General features: G+C 33.0%; 1 protein-coding gene across 10 annotated transcripts; it reads right to left on the reverse strand.

Moving 5' to 3' along the window:
* Nucleotides 1-860: 860 nt before the first annotated feature.
* LOC148624590 (uncharacterized) lies at nucleotides 861-24,968 on the reverse strand. Of its 10 annotated transcripts, XM_088567304.1 has the most exons (18): nucleotides 19,725-19,869; nucleotides 17,293-17,542; nucleotides 13,790-13,999; nucleotides 12,662-12,718; nucleotides 10,133-10,261; nucleotides 9,656-9,709; nucleotides 9,145-9,216; nucleotides 8,708-8,821; nucleotides 8,205-8,300; nucleotides 7,107-7,235; nucleotides 6,655-6,801; nucleotides 6,143-6,205; nucleotides 5,160-5,251; nucleotides 4,542-4,647; nucleotides 4,085-4,262; nucleotides 3,166-3,233; nucleotides 2,509-2,630; nucleotides 861-2,265 (listed from the first exon to the last, which is right to left on the reverse strand). In XM_088567304.1, the coding sequence occupies exons 3-18, from the start codon at nucleotides 13,961-13,963 to the stop codon at nucleotides 1,155-1,157; spliced, it is 2,712 nt and encodes a 903-aa protein (XP_088423430.1). In that variant the 5' UTR covers nucleotides 13,964-13,999; nucleotides 17,293-17,542; nucleotides 19,725-19,869; the 3' UTR covers nucleotides 861-1,154. The 10 variants fall into 10 exon arrangements, with proteins under 10 accessions (XP_088423430.1, XP_088423432.1, XP_088423434.1 ...); XM_088567306.1 differs by lacking the exon at nucleotides 17,293-17,542 and having other exon boundaries at nucleotides 19,725-19,875; XM_088567308.1 differs by lacking the exon at nucleotides 13,790-13,999.
* Between the last annotated feature and the right edge of the window lie 682 nt (nucleotides 24,969-25,650).

The following is a 25,650-nucleotide window of genomic DNA, read 5'->3' on the forward strand; positions in this document are numbered from 1 at the left end:
TTGTCCTTAGATCTCATCATGCTCAACACTTTTATCCCCATGTCAGAATATGAATAAACCCAACAGTTGGGAGATGCATGTATATGCAAAAACTTCTGTCTGACCCCTATGTTCTATTTTTAGTTACAGTGGCCGTGTTTTTTTCACGGATCAAGAATGGAAATGGTCATTTTATGCATGATTCCATAAGAAACAATCATACCACTTTTCAATGAATTCCGCCCAGTAGTTTCTTAAGAGAAGATTTTTTAAAGTACTAAAATAAAAAAAAATATTCAACCAAAAGAAAACAGTCCAAAAAGGGCAATAACTCCAACACGAGACAACAGATGTTTCACCAAAATTTAACCACAGATAGATCTCATCATGCTGAACACTTGTATCCCCCTGCAAAAATTTGCCTAAACCTAATGATTGTATATATATTTGAGAAAAGCAGTTGTTTGACCCTATGTTCTATTTCTAGTAACGGTGGCTATGTTTTTCGACGGATCAGAAATCGAAGCATCAACTTTGTGCAGGAACAATCATGCTAAGTTTCAACCAAATCCATTCAGTAGTTTCAGAGGTGATGTTTGAAAATTGTTTTACGACTACGACGGCGGACGCCAAATGATGGCAATAGCTCGAATGACCTACGACCAGATGAACTAAAATTGTATTTTTCGACTTAGCACAAAACAATCAGACTTCGAACCCATCATAAACATGTCGACCGACGTTAAGAATTTAAGATTCTCTTCAGGAGTACAAGATATAAGCAAGTTAGTTACCACAAACAATTTATATGTGGGAACATTTCTTATTGATTCATTGATTTAAATTGAGATGTATACAAGAAAAGTCAAACAGAAAAATAATAATAGTAAAAAAACATTTACTGCAAATAAATCATGTATAAATGTTAAGACACAACATAATATATATTATGCGGCTGCTACTACAAAATAATAATCTAGCAAGACGTAAAAGCGTCAGACGTATATTTTTTCCTATAAAATGTACTCCAAACAATAAAAGTAAATTACAAAAAATATAAAATACAAAATAGCTTATAAATTATATTCTCAACAACATCGTAACTTATTGTGTATTTTTCTATTGTAAAAGAATTATGAAGGTATAATCAGAGATATAAGAGATGAATTAAGAAGTTATTTTTCACTAGTACCTGCAGCCTTGAATGCTTTAGAGATTTTAACTGCCTTCATTATTTTGTCTTTTGCATTTGAGAATTTCTCGATAACAATGTTATTATTGGGATTAATATCTAGTTTTGATGGATCTTTTACTAATCTTGCTTTAATGAATCCCCTCATAATAGCTTCACTAATCGGAACTTTCTCTCTTGTTACATTGTTGATGTATTGTCCGTCATCTCGGTCTAATAAACGTCGTGTCAATGCATCGGTAAATGAAACTTTCTTTTTTCTCTTTTGGTCAATGACACCATGCACAGCATAAGTTTTCGTCACTGTTTCTGCGTCGTGGTTTGCATCAGGTCCATCTGTAAACTCGGCCACTACAAGACCACTTTCAATGGCGTCTGGAATAGAAATGACGTCACCATTGTCCATTTTGTATGTGCCTGATTTAGTATCGACAATTCCCCGTTTGACCGCATCGGCAACAGTTAATGTTATATCATCATCATGTGGATCAATTACAGCTTTAACCGTGTAAGGCCTATTCTCTTTGGTTGTTTTAATGGTAATAAGACCATACGACTGATCTTGTCTTCTGATGCGTTTCCGAGATTGGGTTTGCATAATCACAAGTCCTTCATTTTGAGCATCGAGGAGCTTCATAACCTCCTTTGTGGCTGGATTAACATAGGTTCCCTCAACCTGGTCGAGAATTCCTTGATGAACAGCCTCTTGAACTGTTATTAACGAGTTAGTTCTTGTGTCTACAACTGATTTGATGATAAGGACACTAGTTTCTTCCTCGACACTGGAATAAATCTGATCTGTAGTAGTTTCCTCTCTTGTTTCGTAAATATCTTCAGATATTTGGTACTCATCTACTTCTTCTGCAGCTGATTCCTGGACTGCCTGCTGAGTTTTTGTTACGGTTTCCTGGATAATTTCTTCAACTTCATTTGAGTCTTTCTCATCCGGAGTTTTTTTGAACTCACGTGGAGGAAATGGTTCAGATGGGGTTTCAGACAGTGTAATACTTTGGTCTGATATGGAATACTGATCTAGTTGATATTCTGATGTAGCATATTGACCAATTTGAAGGTCTAGGGCCGTGTTCCAAAATCTGAAATGATATATAAAATCTAAGTTATGAAGACAGCAAAACATTTGCTTCAAACAAGCTGAACAAACACTATGTCAAAAAAATTTAATCTTATGAAAAAAATTGCTAAATTTACGATTAAGTTCTCATTTAAATGACAGAATTCAGTTTAATTCTTAAAACAGCTTTACTCGAAGCGTGGCCGAATGTTAAAAAAAAATTAATAAAATCAAGAAAGGAAAAAGTTAAATGTCGAATTCTTACTTGACGAAATGTGCTGTAGTGATATACTTTAATTCTTCCCATTTGTCACAAACCAGTAGATATTTTGGCTGTTGAAGGAGTTCTACAATCATCTTGTATGTTTCCCAATATGCCCAGAAATCCTATTAACAATATAGAAGAAATCAGGACATGTTTACAGTGTGGGTATGATCACTTCGATTAGTGCAATTTTAACCAATCTGAGTTGTTTTTTTTTTTTCAGCGTATATCAAATGTACAAAATGTATTTTGAATCTTTAAACAAAATCCGCCAATAACATAATAAAAGGGTATTATTTTATCAATGTTCGATCAAATGTTACCAGAAGAACAAGAAAAAAGATTTGAGTTGCTATAGAAAACATGTGTTTAGAATTAAAAAAAAAAAGAACTCGAGTTGCCCTGTTAGTTAGTACATTAGAGAAATATAAAACAAAAATATAATAAAACGTGGCGACGCCATACTGATTGAGCCAAACTAAGGTTGATATGACTGTCACGCCTCTGGTGATATAAACCATCTCGTGTAAAGATAGGTTTGACAATTTAATAAGATGTATATTTTATGTAATGTATTTTTTTTTAGAAAAAGGTAGCTCTGTACAGTTACATTGTACTTATATAATGCGTCTCATTCTTATATAATCTATTTATTACTTTGTAATTATTAAGGAGATCTTCCAGCGACCTGACTTGAATTACTACAGTAGTTGATAGCTCAGAGTCTGCAAAAAGGGACAAAAACAAATAAAATCATTGATTATACACTTCTTTTGTTACATAGCAGACTAATAATGTTTGTTTATTTGTTGGGGTTTATAATAATAAAATGACTCCTTTGATCACGTAGAACTTGCTGAACATCTGAATAGGAGACGTTTCATCTATTTTTATGTATTTCTTTTTATTAACCCAACAAAGAACACGCATATAGTTGATGAAGAACTATGTTGACCGAGATATTTCAAATAACATCTATTCTGTGCTGGGGCTTCATTTTCATTTTGTCATTTTTGTACTTCTCTACTAATTATCTCCTTGCAGGAGCATAATGGTATAGAATTTTTTGAGACTGCAGAAGCGATAGTTTGAGTGTGAAAGCATTTATCATACATATTTATATGTAAATACTACTAACTGTACACTTTCTATTAATAGTTCTATTGTTGATGTCCATTTATTTGAAAGACAAAATAACCATAATTATACAATTAACATCCGACTTGCCAAAAATAAAATCAAACTTTTACTTTAATTACCAAATAGTTGTTAAAACTGAACATCTTAGCACTTTCAACCTATATACATATATTCATTTATTATATCATAAATATAAATTCATTTATGGCTGAATATTTATTTTGTGTTTAGCGCTGTATATATATATATGCATGTTTTCGAATGGGAATCTAATTTTATTTTACTCAAACTGCTTTGCCTGACAAAAAATTCTATTTTCTATATTTCTTTTTCATGTTACTTATTTATTCCCTTGAAATAAATACATTACACGTTAAATTCAAGTTATAACAATTTATTCATAACAAGTAAACATTTATTTGGTGAAAATGAATACCTTCTCCTTTTGAATCCCTAGGTTCCTCTAGAATCATTCTAAGCTGAGACATTCGTTCTTGGAGAAGTTTGAAGTCCCCATACTCTGTCCAGTTCTTCATTAAAGCTTCTTCAATGTTGTCAAGTATACTCAAAAGTTCTGTCTTATCCTTTGGGTTCATTGATTGCAATGCTCGAATCTATCAAGAAATAAGTTTTGTTTCTCTCAGTGAGTTAGTAAGGTAATGTTGTCGAGTTGGTAAGGTAATGTTGTCGAGTTGGTAAGGTAATGTTGTTTAGTTTATTTGTTCTTGATTTGTTTTGATCAACAAAAAAGCAACATTCGCCTTGTAAACATTCCCTGTTTAGTGAGGATAATAGAACAGTTTGATTAAGGTACATAATTCTATAGTGTTACGGTTGTGTTTACATTGAATTGCAATCTTAAAATTTCATAAAAGAAAACGTTAGGTAAATACCTCTACTTCGGTCCAGTCTCTGAAGATTATTGTCATAAATGCGATCATCTGGAATCCTAGTCGTTTAGTGCTAGCCGTCCATAGAGACAACAGCTGAACTCTCAATCTGAAGGAAATAGTTACCGATTTTACATCTCATATTTAATTCTTCATTATTTTATATACTTTCCCTTAATTAATTGTGATATTAAGAATAGCATGAAAAGAAGACAGTAAGAGATTTCTGGCTTGAAACCCTTCAAAATGGTCTGTAGACATGGTTTTCAAAAATATAAGCGTCAATACATTTTGGTTGAGTAGATGTTTAGGGGATGACCATTTGAATTTGAAAGGGGTTGGGCTGACAGAGGTAATTGTAGTTGAATTCTACTATGAAGTAGAGTAACTTAAAGAATAGTTCACAAAAGAATTATCCCACAGCGCCATTTCAAGTGTGCACATATACTTTCCATTTGACCACATATATGTAAAACCAAAACCCAAAACATACTAATTCAGAAATAAAGACACAAGATGCACAAAAACATTACTAGAATGGGTACCTTATTGGATTTAATGATAGAGATAAAGGGATTCCAATAAGAAAATAACACCGATAATAACTTTCATAAGGCATACTTTATTGCAGCATCAACTGCACGTCCACATGGAGACGGTAATAACAGTAATACTGCGGGAACCATAGCCGTTTGCCCTTTCTCTGTTTGAACCTAAAACAGATATAAAATATGAACTTGATTTTTACATTATTCTGTACAAATATAATGTATTAACAACAGACTTGTATGTTCAAAGATATGAGATGGATAGTTACTATATAAAAAGAAAAAAAATCAAGTGAACTACGTCTGCGTCTCCTAAATTATGCAGTATATTCACAAATGTCCTGTAACAATCGGGCACATTAACCCGTTCTATAACAATCAGGCACATTAAACCGTTTTGTACAATACAGGATATGGCACGAGGGATTTGGTTTTTTTTAAGCAGATGACGCTTACCCTACCATTACACCTGTTTAAAAATCCAGATATTTTTGCATATTTAATTTTAGAATTGGTTTCTTTATTTCAGTTTCAATTGTGTTAATTCTTCCGCCTTACATTTTCGTTGTCTAGTTTTAATTCAATGACTTTCGAAATTTGACATTGCATTTTACTGTTAATGCCCTTATTTTCATTTTAACGACTTTTAAACCTTTGAAGTAGAATTAAACTATATGATTTGTTTTTAATGGAAAGTAGTACACGTGTGGATTGTAATTCATCTCCCAAGTAGCTTTAGAATAATAAAAATCTAAATTCAAATTAATAAGGAGATGATATTTGACTTGGTTTGAGTACCACTCAAACGAAGTTCTATTTCTGTGCCCGATAACATAAGGTGATTTAAGGGGCCTTATTCTGGAAAATTACAGTTCACATAAAGAAAATCACTTGAAATCAATGAAGTCGGTCCCTTCTTTGACCAGTCAGTGCCCCCCCCCCATCCCTTTATTAATGAGTAGGCTGCTATCCTATTTGTAATGAAGTATGAAAAAAATAATCTTAATAAATATTCTATATTGATGGAAGCGACTATTACTGTACAAGTTTATATACCTTCCATTTGTCTTTCTTGCTGTTGTCTAATAAAGTAAGAGTTTCTCCTTCAGTGAACTGAATCTGTAAATTTTAACATCAGATAGTAATAAAAAAAACTTCATTGGGGCAGATATACTTAGTCAACTTGGTAGGCACAATTACAGTTGATTATAGCAAAAACTATTTTATTCATGAATAAAATGGGTTAAAATGATACATAATTGAAGTTCACACTGTGGTGGTATTATTTCATTATATGACATTTAATATTACTAACTCAGAGGTTTAATAGCATCGTTTATAAAGTAGATTTTTGGTATTTTGGGGGGATTAAATACATGGTTTATCGGTATTTTCTGTAGACCTTTCTTATTTTAATAAAAATAAACCTACTGCTATAATTATGCAATTATCAACTGACAAACGATATATTCGTTTTGAAAAAGAATAGTCCTCAACCGCTGTTGCATTTTCTATTTATGCCACAACTGATTCCAGATTTTTCATGAATCATACTATATCTTTCATACTTCAGAAGTTCTGTAATCTGTCAATGCAATAACAGGTTTGGACCCATCTATCTGTTCTACACGAATATGAACAGGAACGACGTCTCTAGCACGGTCAAACAGTCGGTCAACTTTACTTTGCCATTGCAGGTAGGCTAATAACTGATCCTACAACAGAAGTCCAACAAGGTAAATGATAATAAAACAAGTTACTACAAACTTTGTCAACAAATAACTGATGTGAATCTACCGACACGAAAAATTAAGAAAAAAAAACAAACAAACAAAATCAAAAACAAAAACAAAAAACAAAAAAAAAAACCGTATCATGTGTTGATGAAGCAATAATTCAATGAAGTCTACAAGCGACTTTCTCCGGTGTCCCCCAAACTTGATAAAAGAAGACAAAAATCACTTCCATCTTTTTCGGTACATGTATGAAACTATCTTTTTTTCTAAAAAAAAAAGCATACCTTCATTTCTCCTTGGATCAAGAGAATGTCTGAAGAATCGCCCTTTAATTTTGACCGATCGAAAGTTAGGTGAATTCTTGATAGAGTTGTGTTCATCCAGTATTCTACTTCTTCAACCTCGTAGAAAAACTAAAAGAAAATTCAAGATTAGAATGCTAAGTTTAAAATTATACAAGTTCCATATATTTTTATCTGGTAAACGGTAATGTGGTTACAAATAATGCAAACAGTTATCTTAATTGTTGGTCGAATGTTATAGATCTGTTATTCTGAAGAAAGAAAGATAAGCATTGGACTTTGATGAGATAGCACAAATGAAAGTATATCATCGTTATTGTTGTATCATAGTCTCTTTTAATTTTTCGATATTAACTTAAGAATTCTCCATTTTGTGAAATCCGTATAAAAACAAAATTCCATTAAATGTTTGAAAAATTCCATATGCTTCGTTGATAACTTCCTTAATGATGACATCAAATGGTAAACTAGATTCCAGGAACCCCGAATTGCTAACCAGAGAATATCAGAGACTTATTTTACAATTTAAAAGCACTTGCTCTCTAATGAAAATTTTGTTATACAAAATTCAATGGACCCACCGGGAATGTTAACATATTTAAAAAAGATCAAGGGACAGCAAAAACTGCTTAAAATTACAGATCTACAAGTTTGACTAAAATGAGGACATCTGCAGATCAAAAACCGACCCATTAACTGAAAGTGTTATTCTGTCTGTTATAGTGTTCATGATAGAAGCATAAAACTATAAAAAAAAAATGTAAAATTTCGTCTTCCATTTTCCAACTCCTATCACTTATCATAAGTCATATAACTTCCACACTAACCTGTAGATTTTTAAATTCTTGGTCATAAAGATGATTTCATTGATTAAGTTTCTTCCTGCATACATGTATGTTGTAAATATAAAGTTAGAAGCAAAAAGCAAAAAAAAAAAGGCGATTACAAATATATCTTGGAACAAGTTTGTCAGTATATAGCACGTTTCTGTGTTTCTACATCGATTCCTAACAACCCACAAAGGAATCAATGAAAAATATATGATTGTTTCCATGGCGATAGTGTATTTAGTGAGCTGACCTGGTGATAGGCAGCTGCATTCTGTAGATGTACTTGGGAACACTGGAGAACAGTGTCAATCCATCTCCAGTTGTTCCTAACTCCAACCACACAGTTCTGTAAAGTAAAACATGGGGTATATAATAAAGCATATACGAAAAAAGGATTTTCTCTACCATCCCAAGTAATCACTAAACGGAGATAACTTTGTTCGCAGTCCATTTTATAAATGTGATGTGGTTATTGAAAACTAACACACCCTATCTTCACAGCTAAAAGGTATGCATTTTGTGAAAGCCTGAAATTTCAGGTAATTGTTTTCTTTTGAAAACTACTAATTTTAAAATAAAATGTATCCGGAGGCGCAAGATGAATCATATTCCTCCTATGTTTACAGGACAGATGTAATGCCATGGTCATTATTAAAACTATGTACTAATAGTTCCAAAGCGGTTAGAATTAAAACAAAAATACTTTTCTCAAGTATCATCATCAACAGGTTGAACATTTTGTGAATTACAAACCTGAGCAGTTCTAGCCATGCTCTCGTTGCTCTGTAATGTATTACTGGTTTCCCTGTTATTATACCCTAGGTTTACCAAATGCACTGCTCTTGCGTCAAACTCACTTGATAGAGACTGAAAGGAAACGGACATGAAAACATTCAGTTTATACAGTAAACGTTACAAACATCTGGCTTGGGTTTCATAGAAAGTCTTCATTTTTAAGTGCGAGGGTTTGAGAAAAATCTAAAATCGAGATTCTTTATGAAACTGTGCCCAGGTCACTAAAATAAAACAGTGAATTATCACAACTGTCATAGGATTAGTTCCAGCTTCATTTCGGATATAGTAATTACTTTAATGTGTCTATTAAGAAGCCACGGTGACTAGCTTCCACTATCAAAAGTCATTCGACTAAGAACATTATAAAAGTCATTGTTTCAGTCTGGTATACAGACCTCTATTTCGTCCTCCAATGAAGAAATCCCTGCCATCACCTCCATACACGAAGATCTTTTGGTGGCCACAGCCTAAAGAAAAACATTTTAAAAAGACCATACAGAGGTTGTAGTGAAAGGTTTCTGATTTTAGAGAGTATGAATATGTACGGTGGATTTTCGCATTTCTAATTCTAAATAGTGACTTGTGTGACAAGATATTTGTAGCATACAACAATATATAGAGCTGGCTAGAGCTGGCTAGAGCTGGCTTAGTCCTATCGAATATTAATCTTTATCTCTATTCAAGCCTCAAATATCTATAGTTTCCGACTTAACCATTTTCAGTATGCCACGGGGTTTTTTTTCCAACTCAAAACTTTCTAATGATCAGCACTTAAATTAGAAACTAAAATGTTTCAACAAATAAATTAAGACATATAGTAGTAAGTTGACATTATTTTTATTGAATTATCTAGTTCGACTGAATACACCAGTGTTGCTAGGATAACAGCGATGTTCTGTAACTTACCTTCAAAGATCCGTATGCTTCCGAAAGTTCTTTTGTTTCATCAGGGGACAATTGCTGTAAATTTGAAAAAAAAAATATTAGAACAGGTTAACTTTATGTTATTGTATACTTGGTAGGTTTTATCTTTATCTTTAAAAAGCGTTTGCAGAGTGTTCGTGTATAACGGTTATATGAATGTTTGAATGTTCAGATAGTGATTTTTGTATGATATTCGTTTTTAATAAAGAATGGCGGTATGTAACTATTTCTAATGAAAGTATCAGAAAGATGGCTGAGTAGATGTAGTAAAACCATCCCTACTAATGTGTTTCGCTACAGCACATTAGCCATGGGGTCATTTTATTATCTATTAAACGTGTTTATATTGATACGACTGCAAAAGAGTGCGCAAATTAAAATTTGTAAAATCAAAGTTTACTTAAACTAAAAGTACGTTAAACAGAGAACCCAACAGGGAGATGTAGGTTGATTACTTACGTGCTTAGAGACGACTTTTGATATAGTCTCATTATAATTATTTATATGCTGCAGTTTTAGATTTTGATGTCGAGCTGCGGAGCGTACACCATCTTTTGACAGTCCAAATGACGCTGTCTGTAATTCTCCCTGTAATACATACAATTATATTTTAGGACGGTTTTGTATTTTGTCATCTACATTTGGGGCAAATAAAAGTCATAATACCTAATAATCTTATTTTCAATATAATTACAATTTTTGGTCATTGTTACAGATTCTATGGATTTCATTAGCAAAAGGTTCTGTCAATTAGATTACCTAAGAGCAAAATGATGTCGCTGACACGTACTACTGCTTATTGGAGACTTTAGACACAAGGGATTCACAGGAGCCTGAATCGCCCACCTGGTTCACTTTTCGCCTTTCAATGGCAATATCTCTGACAAGGAGTTATCTGACAACTTTGACCCAATGAAGCCTTTAGAGGGCCTTATCATAAGGATCTATTCATCAATCGAAAGTGGTTTTATCTATAGTTTGTTTTAAGATATTAGTTAATCTCATTTTTCGTCTTCATTTACTCTAACAAGGAGTCGTCCTACAACTTTTAATCATGTAGACTTTTGTAGATATTCAAACATTGTAACGCTCAGCCGAAAACGTTGTTTTTGGCTATGGATAAAATCAATGCTGTTTGTTCAGTATCTTCTCTGTCAGACTATCTAATATTGGTATAAAAATGGTCCTCTATTTCAATTACAAGATCACAAACCCGTTTCAGCATTCTATTTTTACCAACAACTCAATTTTTTTTTATTAGCGATTGGTTTGGACGCGGATTATTATAAAGGACATAGTTATAGAATTGGGGCCTCAACTTCCGCGGCAATAAGAAGTGTACCGTTATCAGTGATTCAAAAAATCAAATGCTTTGCAACATTATATCAGATTGCGCAATTTTTAGTAGACGACAACATGGCTTACTCTACATGGATTAATGTAATCTTTTTAGGTTTTGAGTTAGGGATCAACATGGCTTGCCCTGACATTTTTGCTATTTTGTACATATTGTATTTTCATTCTGCTTTTCATACATACTTCTTGAGGACAACATGGCTTGCTCCACTAATTTTTCTCCGTATTGTTTTAATTCTGGTTTCGCAAGGGATAAACGTGGCTTGCCCTTGCAAGTGTTCATATATATGTACATTATGTGTGAGTATGTATGTATATAGCCCCACCTTTGCATCATATAATGTCATTTATTCATATGGTTATTCATTATTAAGTAATATGTTCTTGAAAGAAATCAAATATTGAATAAATGATCTTTCTCTCACTTTCTAGTCTTTTATTATATACACGAGTTGAATTCGATTTCTCTTCATTTTTTTATTTTCCGGAAACGGCATTTTTCCTTCATCCGTTTCGTTCGTTAGTTTTTTTAGTAGTTTTTGTGTCGTCTGTTGGAAGTACATGTGCTTTTTTCATTTTTGGGATTTGACAATTAAAGAATACATGTATAAACATATACCATTATCATACCTCTCGTTCCCCAAACAACAGATGGTAAAACTTTGTAATGATGCAAACAAAGCTGCGTATCCTCTGCCATCGTAAAATGATTCATGTCAGTATTGAAAATTTTGGCAGACAAAAAGAGACTTTATTTGAAGTTAGCGATGATTATAGGCATCATTTATACAATTATCTATTGAATTAGTCTTTAATTCCAAAATATTTTAGGTTTCGATCGTAGAGTTTTGGTGACTTATTAAGTAATTGGTCACCAGCCACCATTATATACTAGTATAAATGTTGTCTAACTAAACAGAAAATATAAAATTTGTATTTACCAAGAGAAAAAAAACCGCTCATAGTTGTCACTTTTCATGATATTTAGAAGAGGCATAGGAGTACGTACTTCGTATGCGACAATGACAGTCACATGAACATGTTCCTGTCGCCATTACTATATATAGACAGTCAACAAGTCTACAAGTATCTGTCCATGCCCATTTGTCTCAATATTCGGCGTTTCAATATTTTATATGCAAAAAGTGAAAAAAAGAAAAAAGAAAATCTTGCTTACTTGAGTTTAAAAAAGCGACATATAATGTTTCATTTATTTTATTTTCGGTGACCAATTAGTACGTAACTGGGAGGTGTAAGCTTACCTGGATTGAGTTTTATAAATGGAGTGAGCGGAGGTTATCTAAGGGGTCCATATAATCATCTGTGGTTGTTAATGTATTCTTACTTCGTCACTTACGGAACAAAAAGGGGTTTAAGTGTGAGAAGTGATATTCGGCTGCATATTGTTTTGTGATACCTTTCCATTGTTCGTTGCGTCTTAGACATTTTTTGTGATTTCGTATTGATTTTTTAAGTGAAGTTACTACATGTCAACGGTGTTTAATATTATTAACCAATTTTAGAGGGAAAGTCAAAAGTCATACAACTGCAAAGTTTTCTAGGGGTCAATATCCTATTTAAAACAAATGTGACAACAAAAGGTATGTTATTTACATATCATCAAAGATTTACCTGTTCATTCAGCAGCCAATCTAAACAGCTGTGAAGGTCTTCCTGTGACATTTTCTTCTGAAATTATATAAAGTAATGATTAAAATGAGCCCTGACTATGTAAACATTTTTAACTATGCAAAAATGATTTTTAGATATAACATAACTACATAATTATTTAAACATAACAAATGTACTTATTAGAGTGAGTCAGTGCTGAAGACGTCAAGTTCAAATTAATACATAATAGCTAAAATGCATTAAGAAAAAAAATACAACAATAACTAAAAGATTAATATTAGCTAAACCGAGTACAAATGTTTCACCATGCCATGTGAGAGACAGTAAGCTAAAATAAAAAGGCAGGGAAGTCAATATGTAAAATGCTCATACCTTTTACGATACCCCACTCTGACTGAATTGTAACATATACACGTTTAACGCGTTGATAATTCAGCAAAATGCAAATAAACTATTATGGGTTGTTGAATTTTTGAACGGATATCAAAAGATTGTTTGAATATCACTTTACACTTAATATGAACAGAAAAATGAAGGTAAATCTGATAATTCATGGGAATGTAATTTATCTAGACCTACTAATCTTGTATGTTTGCTTGCAGGTGTGTTCATCCATTTATTAAAGTAAATTATATGCACCCTACTCTATACACTCTAAGAACCTTAATATTTCAGAGATAGTACCTTACTTTCTATCATTATTGAAGAGAATTTCTTATTAATGTGCCTCATAAATAATGATATCAGATACGCATGGTAAATTTATGGAAAGGGACATAGCAGCCTTTTCTGGCATTCGTCCATTCAAGTTTAATATAGAAGAACACTGATATAATGATGATGATGATGATGATGATGATGATAAACAAAATATCGACATATCCGTCTACAAATTCCAACTCGAAACGAGTTATATAATCAAAAACCTACCAGAAGTTGATGCAAAGTTATAGTAAGGCATGAAAGCAACACAGGCAAAATAGCAACACGACTAAAAGAAATTCGAAATATTAGTCAAAGGGTGGTAAGTGCTCTCTATATCTAAAAAATGCTACAGGCTGTGATAAAAGCTACGCTGTTTGTTACAGGAAAAGAAGCGCAGCCCACAACACCGAAGTTTTTACATACATTTGTTGATGCCATCACAACTGGCCTATCATAGGTTCGTTTTCTGCAACACATGCAGTAGCATAGGACTAACAGCATCAGCAACCCTAGCAGGAATAATAGCCACCAAGAAAATTCTACCATCAAACCATGAGCAGAAATTATGAGTGGAAATTCCAAGCATTTGAATTCCATTATATAATACGATATTCTGATGAGTTGTATTAATTACTGAAACAAATAAAAATTGAAAAAGAAAGTGAACTTGATGTTCTTCCAAGAGATAAATCAGGACTGTCGTTGTAGGGCTAAAGTCGAGTTGTTATGAAAGGTGAAATATGGTCAAAGTGTTATTGGTCCTGCACTACTTCGATAAAGAAGCACCAGGGTCCCGCTTCGTGTTTTTTTTTTCGACCACTAAAACCGAACTGAAAAGTTTTGTAACTAAATGTAGTATTTTAATTCATCAAAATAAATGTAAGACATCAATACGATTTAAGAATGGACCATTTGCGTGCTTTGAAGCCTATGCAATGCCTAGAATATTAGATAAAACATAACAAGAGGCTTCCAGGAGCCTGAATCGCTCACCTTGTTAAATTCTGCTATCTAGGCAATAAATTTAACAAGTTGTCCAACAAATTAGACTCAAGAAGACTTTGGAAGGACTTATCGTAAGGATTATTTCAGCAATTGAAAATTTCTGTCTATCATAGTATTCAAGATATTGGCTGAAAACTGTAAAAAAAGTCATTTTTACCTTTCAAGGGCATTAACTCTTACAAGGAGTCGTCTGACAACCTCGATCCCTGTAGACTTTTGTAGGCCTTATAAAAAGGATCATTTCAAAATTTGTAAGAATTTAGCTTAACCTTACGGTTTTGGAGATATATGCGAAAAACTTCTGTCTGACCTCTATGTTCTATATTAAGTAATGGCGGCCATGTTTTTCCACGGATCAAAAATCACCATGTCAGTTCTATGCAGGATACCCCAAGGAACATTCATACAAACTTTGTACCCAATTGGTCAAGTAGTGTCAGAGGAGAAGATTTTTGAAAGAAATAACATTAAAAATAGGGAAAAAAAACGTCGAAAAAAGGCAATAAAAGATTAAAACAAAATTTCACCACAGATAGATCTCATTATTCTGAACACTTTCACCCTATCAGAATTTGGTCTAAACCTAACGGTTTTGGAGATATATGCGAAAAACTACTGTCTGACTCCAGTGTTTTATTTTAGTAACAGCGGCCATGTTTTTTTCCACGGATCAAAAATACCCACATCAGTTCTATGCAGGATACCCCAAGGAACATTCATACCAAGTTTGGTTCCAATTGGTCAAGTAGTGTCAGAGGAGAAGATTTTTCAAAAATTGATAACGACGACGACAGACGACGATGACAACGGACGCCAAGTGATGGCAGTAGTTCACATGGCCTTCGACCAGGTGGGCTAAAAATACATGTCGCCAAACTTGCTACCTGTATTTGATAACAAATGCTTTCTGTAAATGTGCAAATATTGATAAGGTAACTGTATGGGACATTTTGAAAGATTTGTGGTTTGATAAATTGGATCAAACGAAGAATGTTGGCGTTTTAACATAAAAGTTTACCAAACCTGTTTGATTTGTGCACCACACCTTTTCATTAGAATTTTGTTATTGAAAATCACTGGGATATTTCGAGTAGTAATGTACTTTTAGCCGCATGTGGTGAGACAAATTTAATCTGATATCTTATAGAAATTTGCGGTTTTTTAAATATATTTAAGTTAAAATACGTTAGGAAAAATTATGCGATAGTTTGCAATTGGTTTTTATATGGGTTGTCTCATATCATTCGTCGTTTACATAAGTTTACATAACACCCTTATTGATAAGAGTAACATCAAGAAAAAAATAAAACAAGAAACACTGATGAATACCCAATGCACTTTGAATTCGGTCATGTCAATTCCTCAAGTTTCATTATCCCCCTGCAGGCTTTGACAACAAACAATACTTACTCCTCGGGAGCCCTTAATTTGTCAAATAAACTTGTATTCTTGTATAATATATAATCTTCCTAAAATTGAACTGTTTCCACTTTATCATATCCCCTTTTAAGCATCCGACAACAATCTGACATGCCTATGAATCAACTCATCGAGTTGCATTTACCATGTAGACAAACGAAAGAATGGATAAATGGACAAACAGAATGATTCCTATAGAATCCCTTAACTTTGAATGCAGAGATAATAAGGAGGGATGTTTTATCTTCGTTACTCAAATATCCCTGTGAAATACTTTTTCCTCTATTTTTTTTTCATTCAGGGTAAAAATATTTCCCAAATTCCAACTGCATATCACCTCCTATAATTTAGACAGACGGTAATACACAATCCAAATCATTGGGTTGAACTGACTATAATGGCATCAACATATGCTATAGTTTAACAATCGATATTAACCTACAGTTAACACTAAGTTTATTATAGAAAATTCATTTATAATAGTACTATCATATAATTGACATCATGTACGGATAAATTAATCGTTAATTTGGCTAGTTGAACTAATTCTCCACTGTGACAGCAGAATTTTTAGTTAGCATTAAGCATAGTTTAGGTGCTGACATTCATAAGCGTCCTTAATTTCAAAAACAATGACATAACTTACAAAAAGCTAAATTGGATCAACTATATTTAGATTTCAATTACTTCTTTAAATGTTCTATTTAAACATTTCTTACCAGAATAAAAGGTAATCCTTAAAACATTTTACAATAACACTGATTACAGCACGTTGTAGGATAAAGACTGATCAAACGAAAAACCGGTGGTATGCTTTACTGGTCATGTAGAAAATCAGGGACCACTCCGATCAGCGACGTTATGTCACAATAAAAAAGGTGATTACAGGGTGTTATACATTTAAATGGCGAGAAAACTTAAATATCTAAACATAGTATTACATGTATTTGAAGGATTAAAGTATAATCATGAACAAGTTGCAAGAATTTTTTTTCTATATTATGAAGTATTCCTCTATGCATTTCATTAAATGAAACACAGGATGTAACGGTGAAAGAAAACCGAGACATTACAACATTCTCGAGGGCAATGTAGGTTCGTTAATAAAACGTTATATTTTAATTCATACATGCATGAAAACACATTTGATCAATACCACTTAATTCTTACTTCAATGGTATATATTAAAAGTTCCACCAACGCAGGCAAGTTTAAATTTCAACTATAAAAAGATTATAAGAACACTTTTAAAGGAATACTTTGGCGTTTTACAGTTCATATGTTAATAACAACAAAACACTTTTGCAAAAATAAACTTCAAACCCATTTCATAAATGTGTTTGCATTGCATTTTTACATCCTTTCTACCTCGAAGAAATAAATGTGGATAGGGGACTACTGCATATGTATGCTTTGCAAACGATGGAGTACATCTTTCTGTGCATTCAAGTTGTACATGTGTAGGCTTAGACTTGTGGTGAGAGTAATTTGACGACCCTTACCTTCTGTCTACGTGCCAAGCAGTTCAGGAACCAGTTAGCATTGTCCCGGAAGTAAAACCAGATGATAATCACAGTCAACATTTTAGAATTGCTTGGAACAAAATGTCTTAATATGGCTTCCCGCAGAAACAAGAGAACCATCCAACTGGAACAACTATCACACGTTCGTGGTTACATTGGAATTTATCTTTATTACATAATCAATGTAACCATTGCAGACGATTCCCTGTGCAAACCATACATGTGTATCCTTCAAAAGTGTTAAACCGGATTAAAATTTGTGTAACCAAGCATTCAGTCTTTACGTCTAAAACATGTCGTAACACTTCATTCATATTTCATACCCACACAACTCCGCCATAGTCATTCATGTTTGAATTTTTATACATAATTTATTATACATGTGTATTGTATGTTTTAATTTGAATACTGAACGTAAAGGTAATGGGTCATTTAAAGCGTGCTCAAATTTTATTTTCATTTACCTACCAAATTTATCGAACGAAAAGATGCATTTTTATCCTAACTGCTTAGGAGTGTTTTCACCTAAACTTTAGAGGTGTTCTAAGAACGGTGATCACCTAAACTTTAGAGGTGTTCTAAGAACGGTGATCTTGGGTTAAGTATTAATGTATTCAATGCTTCTACAGTATAAAACGCTGTGGAAAGAATAACATATCAGATGCACGGTCAGTGAATAATTCATGACCGACAGATATATGAACATAATATGCATATTGATTAACTATTCCGGAGAGTTCAAAACTAGTCATTGGTGTGGTATAAGTATCTACAGACTAGAAAAGAAATTGTTTTCCCATGTCGTGCTGGCATGTTGTCATCAAGTAATTTCGTTTTCCGAACATTGGAGATAATAGTATTAAAACCAAATTGAAGGTCGTTTTGTTGTGAATTGTGATAATTAAGCCCTATTAAATATTGCTACTGGCGATTTTCTCAAGTAAATAATACATTGAAGATGTGATAGACCATTTAAATTGTCACATTAACTTTTTATGTCTGAATGACCCACTTTCCTCGAGGATAAGACTTACATCTTTTGTACATCATCTCATGATGCTTGGTTTTTTATTCACAGTGTATTTCAGGGACCAATACTTAATAAAAATATAAATGAAGGAAGAGTTGATTGTGCTAAATATCGGAAAAGAATTGGCCGCAGTCCAAAAGATAATTTCGTTTGTAAAAGTCACTGAAATCTTCATTTTTAAAATAGAAATGATACATGCATGCAATCGTTTAAAAAAATATGGATAATTTTAATAATTCTTGGTCACCAGAAAAATCTAATTACACACTTTAAACTTGTGAAGGTGATTTGAATCACAACGTCGGTTTTTTAATAGTTTAGACAATCTGATAACTAGAATCTAGGACTTTAGTATGTCGTGGTGCAATGTTGCTCATTTTAGTAATCAAAGGGAGGGGTAGGTTATTCTTACTATGAACGATGAGATGGTGATTTAAGTCAACAAAACAGCGGAGAAGTTCAATTGTGATCATGTTATGTCTGGCTACATGCTGTTATCCCAGTCAATGACAATGCTTTTAGTTAATTTTGTAACTTGATCAGTACATTTAAAGTCTTGCAAATAAGTGTGACTATTACCAAAACCACATAAAACTCTGAATTCGGGTCAATTGTGAAAGAAGTATATAGCTTTAAATTTAATAGTAGTTGTTTCTGAAAACAAGGCAGGTCCTGTAACAACAATTCACTGAAAAAAGATCTTTCGATTTTTGATGCTCCTAATTTATCCAACTTATGGTTCTGTTAAAACGTAAAAATTTAAGTGAATTTTTAAAATGAACAAGGGAGATCATAGATTCTATTTATATACTTTCTATTTCGTTTTTTTAAGAACCCTTCATTTTATAAAATCGTAATACCCTATGACCAGATTGGTATATACAAGAGTAATCAAGGGAACCAAGGTTATAGCGGTAATCAAAAAGAATGTAATCCAGGGGAAAAGACCAGACAAGGAAAACAGACATACACGACAAGGAACATAAGGTAACTAAAATCATACATACAAAATAAAAAAATCAAATGAGCAACTCGGAAAACAACATATATATTTTTAAAGATTTTTTTCCCGGTTTTTGTAAATAGCTCCACTCAAATAATCAATGTTAGTCTTACTAGTGTAACATGGGAAACCAACCAAACGACGACTATAGTTACTGTAACAATATCAGCCTACCTGCACCCAGAAATGAAATACTGTCCTTTTTGCATGATGTGAACACATTTTACATTTATTTACCTCTGGATTATTTTATACATGTACATATGATTAAAAGACAAACTTGTCACACTTGACATAATATTTACACCTTTGGTGTACCATAAAATTTAGTTTAAGTCTACTGACTTCTCTTGCGTTTCAGCAGTTCAATTTTCTTACCTGAACTATGTGCATCATGGAATTTTCAATCATTGCAAGTTACATGTATATTTTTCCTTGTTTCCTTATTACATGTATATGCAAGTGTACTCTTTGTGCAACTATTTGACTACGTTAGTGTCAGTTGGGGTGTTTCGGATAATCCTACTAGTACTTCCACATTTCATTGTAATCTGAAGTAGGCATTAAGGAAGTATAAAGTCACTCAAGACTAAGTTCCGATTTAACAAAATATGCGATATGAAGAAAGATTCCTAAAACAATTTTCAATATTTTTTTTCACGTATCGACTTGAAATCAACTAGAAAGGCTAACACTCATTCAATTCTACTCACAAACTATTTACCGTTGTTAAATATTTTATAAAAAATTTGTATTCTTTCCACGTATTGTTGGACCAGAATTTATGGTTTATGAATGACAAATTGACTGTTTGTAATATGAAATTTTACGCACTGCTTAGCAAAAGATGCTATGTGTATTTAAATCAAGGATTTTAACAGCAGTCTGCTATAAAACTCTGAAAAGATAAACGCAGATGCAAATATTTTTAAAATCTGAATAAATAGGTAGACAGGCCTTTCATTTTCTTGAAATATTTTCCTCGAACTTAAAAAAATTCTTCAAAAGTGACTAGAGTAGTTATAATAAATAACAAGTTTTTTTTTCTGCTGTACATGTATAAGTACACTGAAAGTACATCTGTGGCATTAGTAAAGCGCGATCTTAGTCTAATGACAGTTTTCATGACTAGAATATAATAATAACAAGAGGCTCTCGAAGAACCCGAATCGCTCACCTGACAAACAATGCCCTTTAACTAAGTAAGTTGCCATGTTTGACAAAAAATTACTGAAAAGAGTATAATATTGATGAATGCTGTTAGTTCAAAAGAGTTCCTAAGGCACTGTAAAATGTTGAATGCCTTCAAAGTGTTTTTAGAACCTCTGGGAAAAAATTGAGCAGGGGTCCCCTATGCCCTGTTATTCCACCAGGTCTGAGTGGGAGGGGGGCATTAGCTCAGTATAGATTAGCTGAAAAAGAACATAAAATGAAGTTAAACCACGGCTATCCAAAATTGTCACCATCACTATTCATATCAGGAGACCATAATTACTATATAAACCAATTATCGTTGAAATCAAAACAAGTATAAGAATTAGCGGGAAATGGCCGCCCAGAACAATCTTTCCAATCGGAACTACTCGGACATTTCCGCAACAGTAAAAAATAACCTCGGTTGCAGAAAGGATAATTTCTTCTTGAAAAATTTGCCGGAATTCTAATCATACGCGAATCAAAGTAGTTCTATCCACCATGTGGCGCTAAAAATTTTAGATGGATAGCAATAGAGGTGTAATACGACTATTTCGGAAAACAGTCGCTTGCACATACAAGAAAGTAGTTCGTAATGACACGAAGTAGTCCCAATATTGCACCCTATCACTCTCCTTGTTTAGTAGAGGTATACAAACTTTCTAAATGAATCAGCAATACTCTAAAAACTTCATTTTCTTTATTCAGTGTAGGGTAAAACAGTTCTGAACAAAAACTCTAGGCCCCTTGATATGGCTAAATTTTAAAACGAAAGTAGTGATTTCTGCATCTGTCACTTTCACTTTACCGTTCTTTCTTAGAAGGCACATAAGGTATATTGGTATTTTTATGAGAGTTAAGGAAAGGGTGACCATCATAATGATACCCCTCTAGCACCATCTGTACTGTTGTAAAAAAAAATTGAGCCTTATAAAAAGCTGAATTTAACATAGAAAGTAATGGAGACCAGAAATAGTGGTATGACACCTAGAACAACAACGCTTCCAGAATTTTTGGCGCGAAGCGAGGAGCTAAGAAAATAAGTAATGGTAAAAAAATCAACCAGTTTAACTATAATTTTAAATCGGATCGGTCAAATTCCGGACAGATCCAGATTACAGACCACCAATTCAACCAATGAGCATTTGGAACGTACGCTAAAATAGTCGTACGCAGAAATTACCCCAGTTCCTCATAGTGCTCATCTTATTTAATAAATTTAAACAGTTTCTGAAAGGAAAAACATTTCTGTACATTTTATAGGTGCATTTTGCTTCTTGTGATGTGAAGCCTAATCTCCATAATGATTTCTAAATATAACCCTATCTTGTGAATACACTGGGATTTCCCATGCTATATATTGACCCTTCACTTCCGGTGACCAGTACTGCACTGCAAGTCTGCTAACCCCACATGCCATTCTGAGGATTGTGAGCTGACATATGTAGAATCATGCTGATATATAGTCCTCTGCAGGTTAAGTCCAGAGAAGCCATTGAATATTGTGAAATTAGCATAGAAGCCTATGGGAAGTGGAATTACTGGTTTCTAGCCTCCAGGTTACAGACCACCAATTCAACCAATGAGCATTTGGAACGTACAAAAATAGTCATACGCAGAAATTACCCCGTTCCTCATAGTGCGGTGAAAAAGGTTCTCATCTCGTAAAATGGCCGCCTAAAAATAATTTCAATACTGCCTGTCAACTCAGAATATCATGTTTATCTTATGGGTAGCTTTCATTTTCATTATTCTTCTATAGCTGAGGAAAAAATGACAAAAAAAAAAACATCACTTTGACGCCTATGTTCTATTTTTAGTAAAGGCGGCCATGTTTTTTTTTGCTTGATGAAAAAATTTAAATGATCAGTTTGTGGGGGGAAATCCTTGAAAAATTATACCAACTTATTAAATTTTGTTGGTTTCAGAGAGTTGTACGCGTTAAAACGACAAAAAAATATGTTTCAGGGGACATAAATCCTACAACAGGCAACAAATCACTAAAAATTATGGCAAAAGTCCGTCTTCTGATGGTGAACAATATCAGAAATTTGATAAATTCAACGGTTATTGAATTTTTTGCAAAAAAACTGTATTTCGACCCCCTTTGTTCTATTTTTAGTAACGGCGGCCATGTTTTTTTCATCAATCAAAAATTCAAACGTTCATCTTGTTAAGGATGCCCCAAAACAATAATACTAACTTTCATTGAATTCTGTAGAGTAGTTTCTGAGGAGATTTTTGAAAGTATTACATCAATAACAGCAAAAAAAACCCAAAAAAAACCCAAAAAACAAAAACGTCAAAAACGGGTAATAACTGCAACATTGGTCAACAGATATTCACCAAAATTACATCACAGGTAGATCTTATCATTGTGAACATTTTAACCCAGTCAGAATTTGATTATGGTTTAGGAGATACATGTATATGCAAAAAATTGCTGCCTGACCCCCTATGTTATATTTTTAGTAACGGCGTTTTTTAACAGATCAAATATCCGAACGGTTAGTTTGAACAGGATACTTTAACATATTTCATCCGAATCCATTCAGTAGTTTCAGAGGATGTTTGAAGAATTGTTAACGACGAAGACGGACGCCAAATGATGGTAATAGCTCACATGGCCTATGGCGAGGTGGGCTAAAAGGTAACCCCGAAGAATCTTTCTACACAAGTTATCAAATTCTTCTATGATAAATGTTGTCTACATATTTAAATTCATATGATAATGTCAAATACTTAACGTTTCATCTTGAGTTAACTTGACAATCAATCATAATTTATAAAGCTAACGCCTTCAGTTGTTCATCTATGGTTTTAAATTAAAAAAAAAGTATTCAAATTTTGAGCCCAATCGGCTTCGAAAAAAATGTAAACTAGTTTTTTTCATTCAAACGTTATCGTTTTCTAATACAATTTCTATCAATTAAAAAAATATATATCCGCAATACAGCAGAGATTACAATAAAAAGGAATCATATGAAATCAAAGAACGTTTGCAAAACTATACGAGGTGGAATGCAATTTTTAACAGGAGGAAGAAGAATAAGATGATGATAATGACGATGATGATATGTGAAACTTATCTGTAGAACCAAACAAGGAAAGATAACTATGTTTTTTAAGAATAATATAAAAAAAACTCACGTTAATCAGAACAGATACCAACAAAAGAATATCTAACCATGCACATGTCAACAAATTCCTAGGTCACCCTGTCGCATCCTATTTTATTTTATACACAGTTCACAAATTTGTGATAGGACGACATAAAAAAGTCTCTCTGTATCATCTTTCAAGATATCAAATACAAAACTATTTAAATCCTATTATCCATGACCCGTTAATACAGTTTCAGTCGGAAAATGGGTTAGAATTTTTACAATAAACACAAAGAATGTCGTAGAGGAATATCTAAATCGGCTAGTTGCACTTGGTGATGAAAAAAGGTTTTAAAGACCGCTCCTTTTGAGAGACAGTAGAGTAATATTATTTTACTAGGTGACATTTTTCGGTAACAGATATTAATTTTTCCTTGACTGGAATTACAAATAAATTGATTAGTGATTGGTTTGAGGAGGGTTTCAGATCTGATGGTTCATGATACAGACATTGTAATGAAGAGGAGAGAGAGATTACAACAACATTTACTACAAAAACAGCAACAGCTACAAATTCTAAAAATGACTTATCAAATATTATAAATAAATATCACCGTCAGAAACAAAGTTAAATTTTCAGTCGACATGTTTAATAATAAAATATTATGACCATATATACATGATAGTCTTAACATGCACATTACTATGGCATTTGTAATAACAAGTTATTTATAATGTGTTACCTGTCACCATCGATGTAAACATTGTACCAACAATATGACGAAACAATTGCACTTTAGATTCGTAAATACGGAAGCTTGTGAAGATAACCTGCACAAGGAAACTCCGAATACAAAACCTCAACACCAAGTCATTGAAAATATAAATTAGTATTTACATGTGAATTATACGAGGAAGTTAATCCAAACCCACCTTGTATTTAAGATGACCGATGACCCCTACATCAGCTAAATGAATCCAGTCGAAACATTTTAAAATTTCCTCCAGGGAATCCAGGTTTGAATTTTAGACAGTAAAAAAAAACCCTTAAAATTCAAACTGTGATGTTTATGTAACAAAAAATGACGGATAAACTGTCATAGTACAATCGAGTGACTAACAAAAAAACTTGATAAACGACTTATTTAGACACCTACAGGGTTACCACAATAGGTATACATTAATTAAATAGATTATAACCAACCTGTACGCTCCATCGCAGCCACATGCCTTGTAGACGTCAAAGTTTACTGGCTCTAATTCAATATATACTCCCCCGAAATGAAAGTTATCTTAACAGTGCACTGTCTGAAGTTATTTGTAACTGTCATCATATATAAAACATTGTTTAAGTGTGGAGATTTATTGCATTACAAGGACTAAGACATATTAATAATACCTTTAAGTCTCCGCTTTCAATAAGTATGTAAATAGGGTAACAATATATACTTAATGCGACTGCGTGGTAAAACAATCACCCGTCGTATTAATATTTCTAAGGCAGACTTTAAGCAAGTAATGTTGAAGTGTCGTTCTTTCAGTATTAATTTCCTACAAAGTTTATGTTTAAGCAAATATTCATTATTTGTCGTTCTGTTATCGTAAATTTTATTGCTTTTGTTGTCGGGGCTTTCAGAGCTAACTTGAAGATGTGTTTACACTTGTTGAATACCTTTTGGTGAACTCTGTATTTACTATTTTTATAAAGGTTATACAATGGTGCATTTGTTGCGTTTCACCAAATCTGTTCCTTTTCCTATGTTTAGTGGACACATAATATTTTGTTTTGCCTTTGCTACCACCATGTGAACTTTTAGATGCTATTTTTTTTTTTGTTTTATAGGCAACACACCATTTTGTCATATTTCTTATTGTTGCAATGCAATTAATATAAAGATATCAAAGATAGGCACACGAAATGTGGATGAAAAACGGCCGCGGAACGAAATTGTGGTTTGCTTTTGCGGTGCATAGATACCATCATGTTAATTATTGGATGCTATTTT

Source organism: Perna viridis, chromosome 2 (genome assembly GCF_037379345.1).
Source record: "Perna viridis isolate PV_CMFRI_1.1 ecotype Kerala chromosome 2, ASM3737934v1, whole genome shotgun sequence".
NCBI lineage: Eukaryota > Metazoa > Mollusca > Bivalvia > Mytilida > Mytilidae > Perna > Perna viridis.

Coding starts and splice junctions, on each gene's coding strand:
- LOC148624590 (XM_088567306.1), bottom strand. CDS start 13,963: ATGGAATTCAAATGCTTGGAATTTCCACTCATAATTTCTGCTCATGGT. Junction 9,710..10,132: donor CAAAAGTCGTCTCTAAGCAC/GTAAGTAATCAA, acceptor TCAAATTTACAG/CAATTGTCCCCTGATGAAAC. Junction 6,802..7,106: donor TGATCCAAGGAGAAATGAAG/GTATGCTTTTTT, acceptor CTTCTGTTGTAG/GATCAGTTATTAGCCTACCT.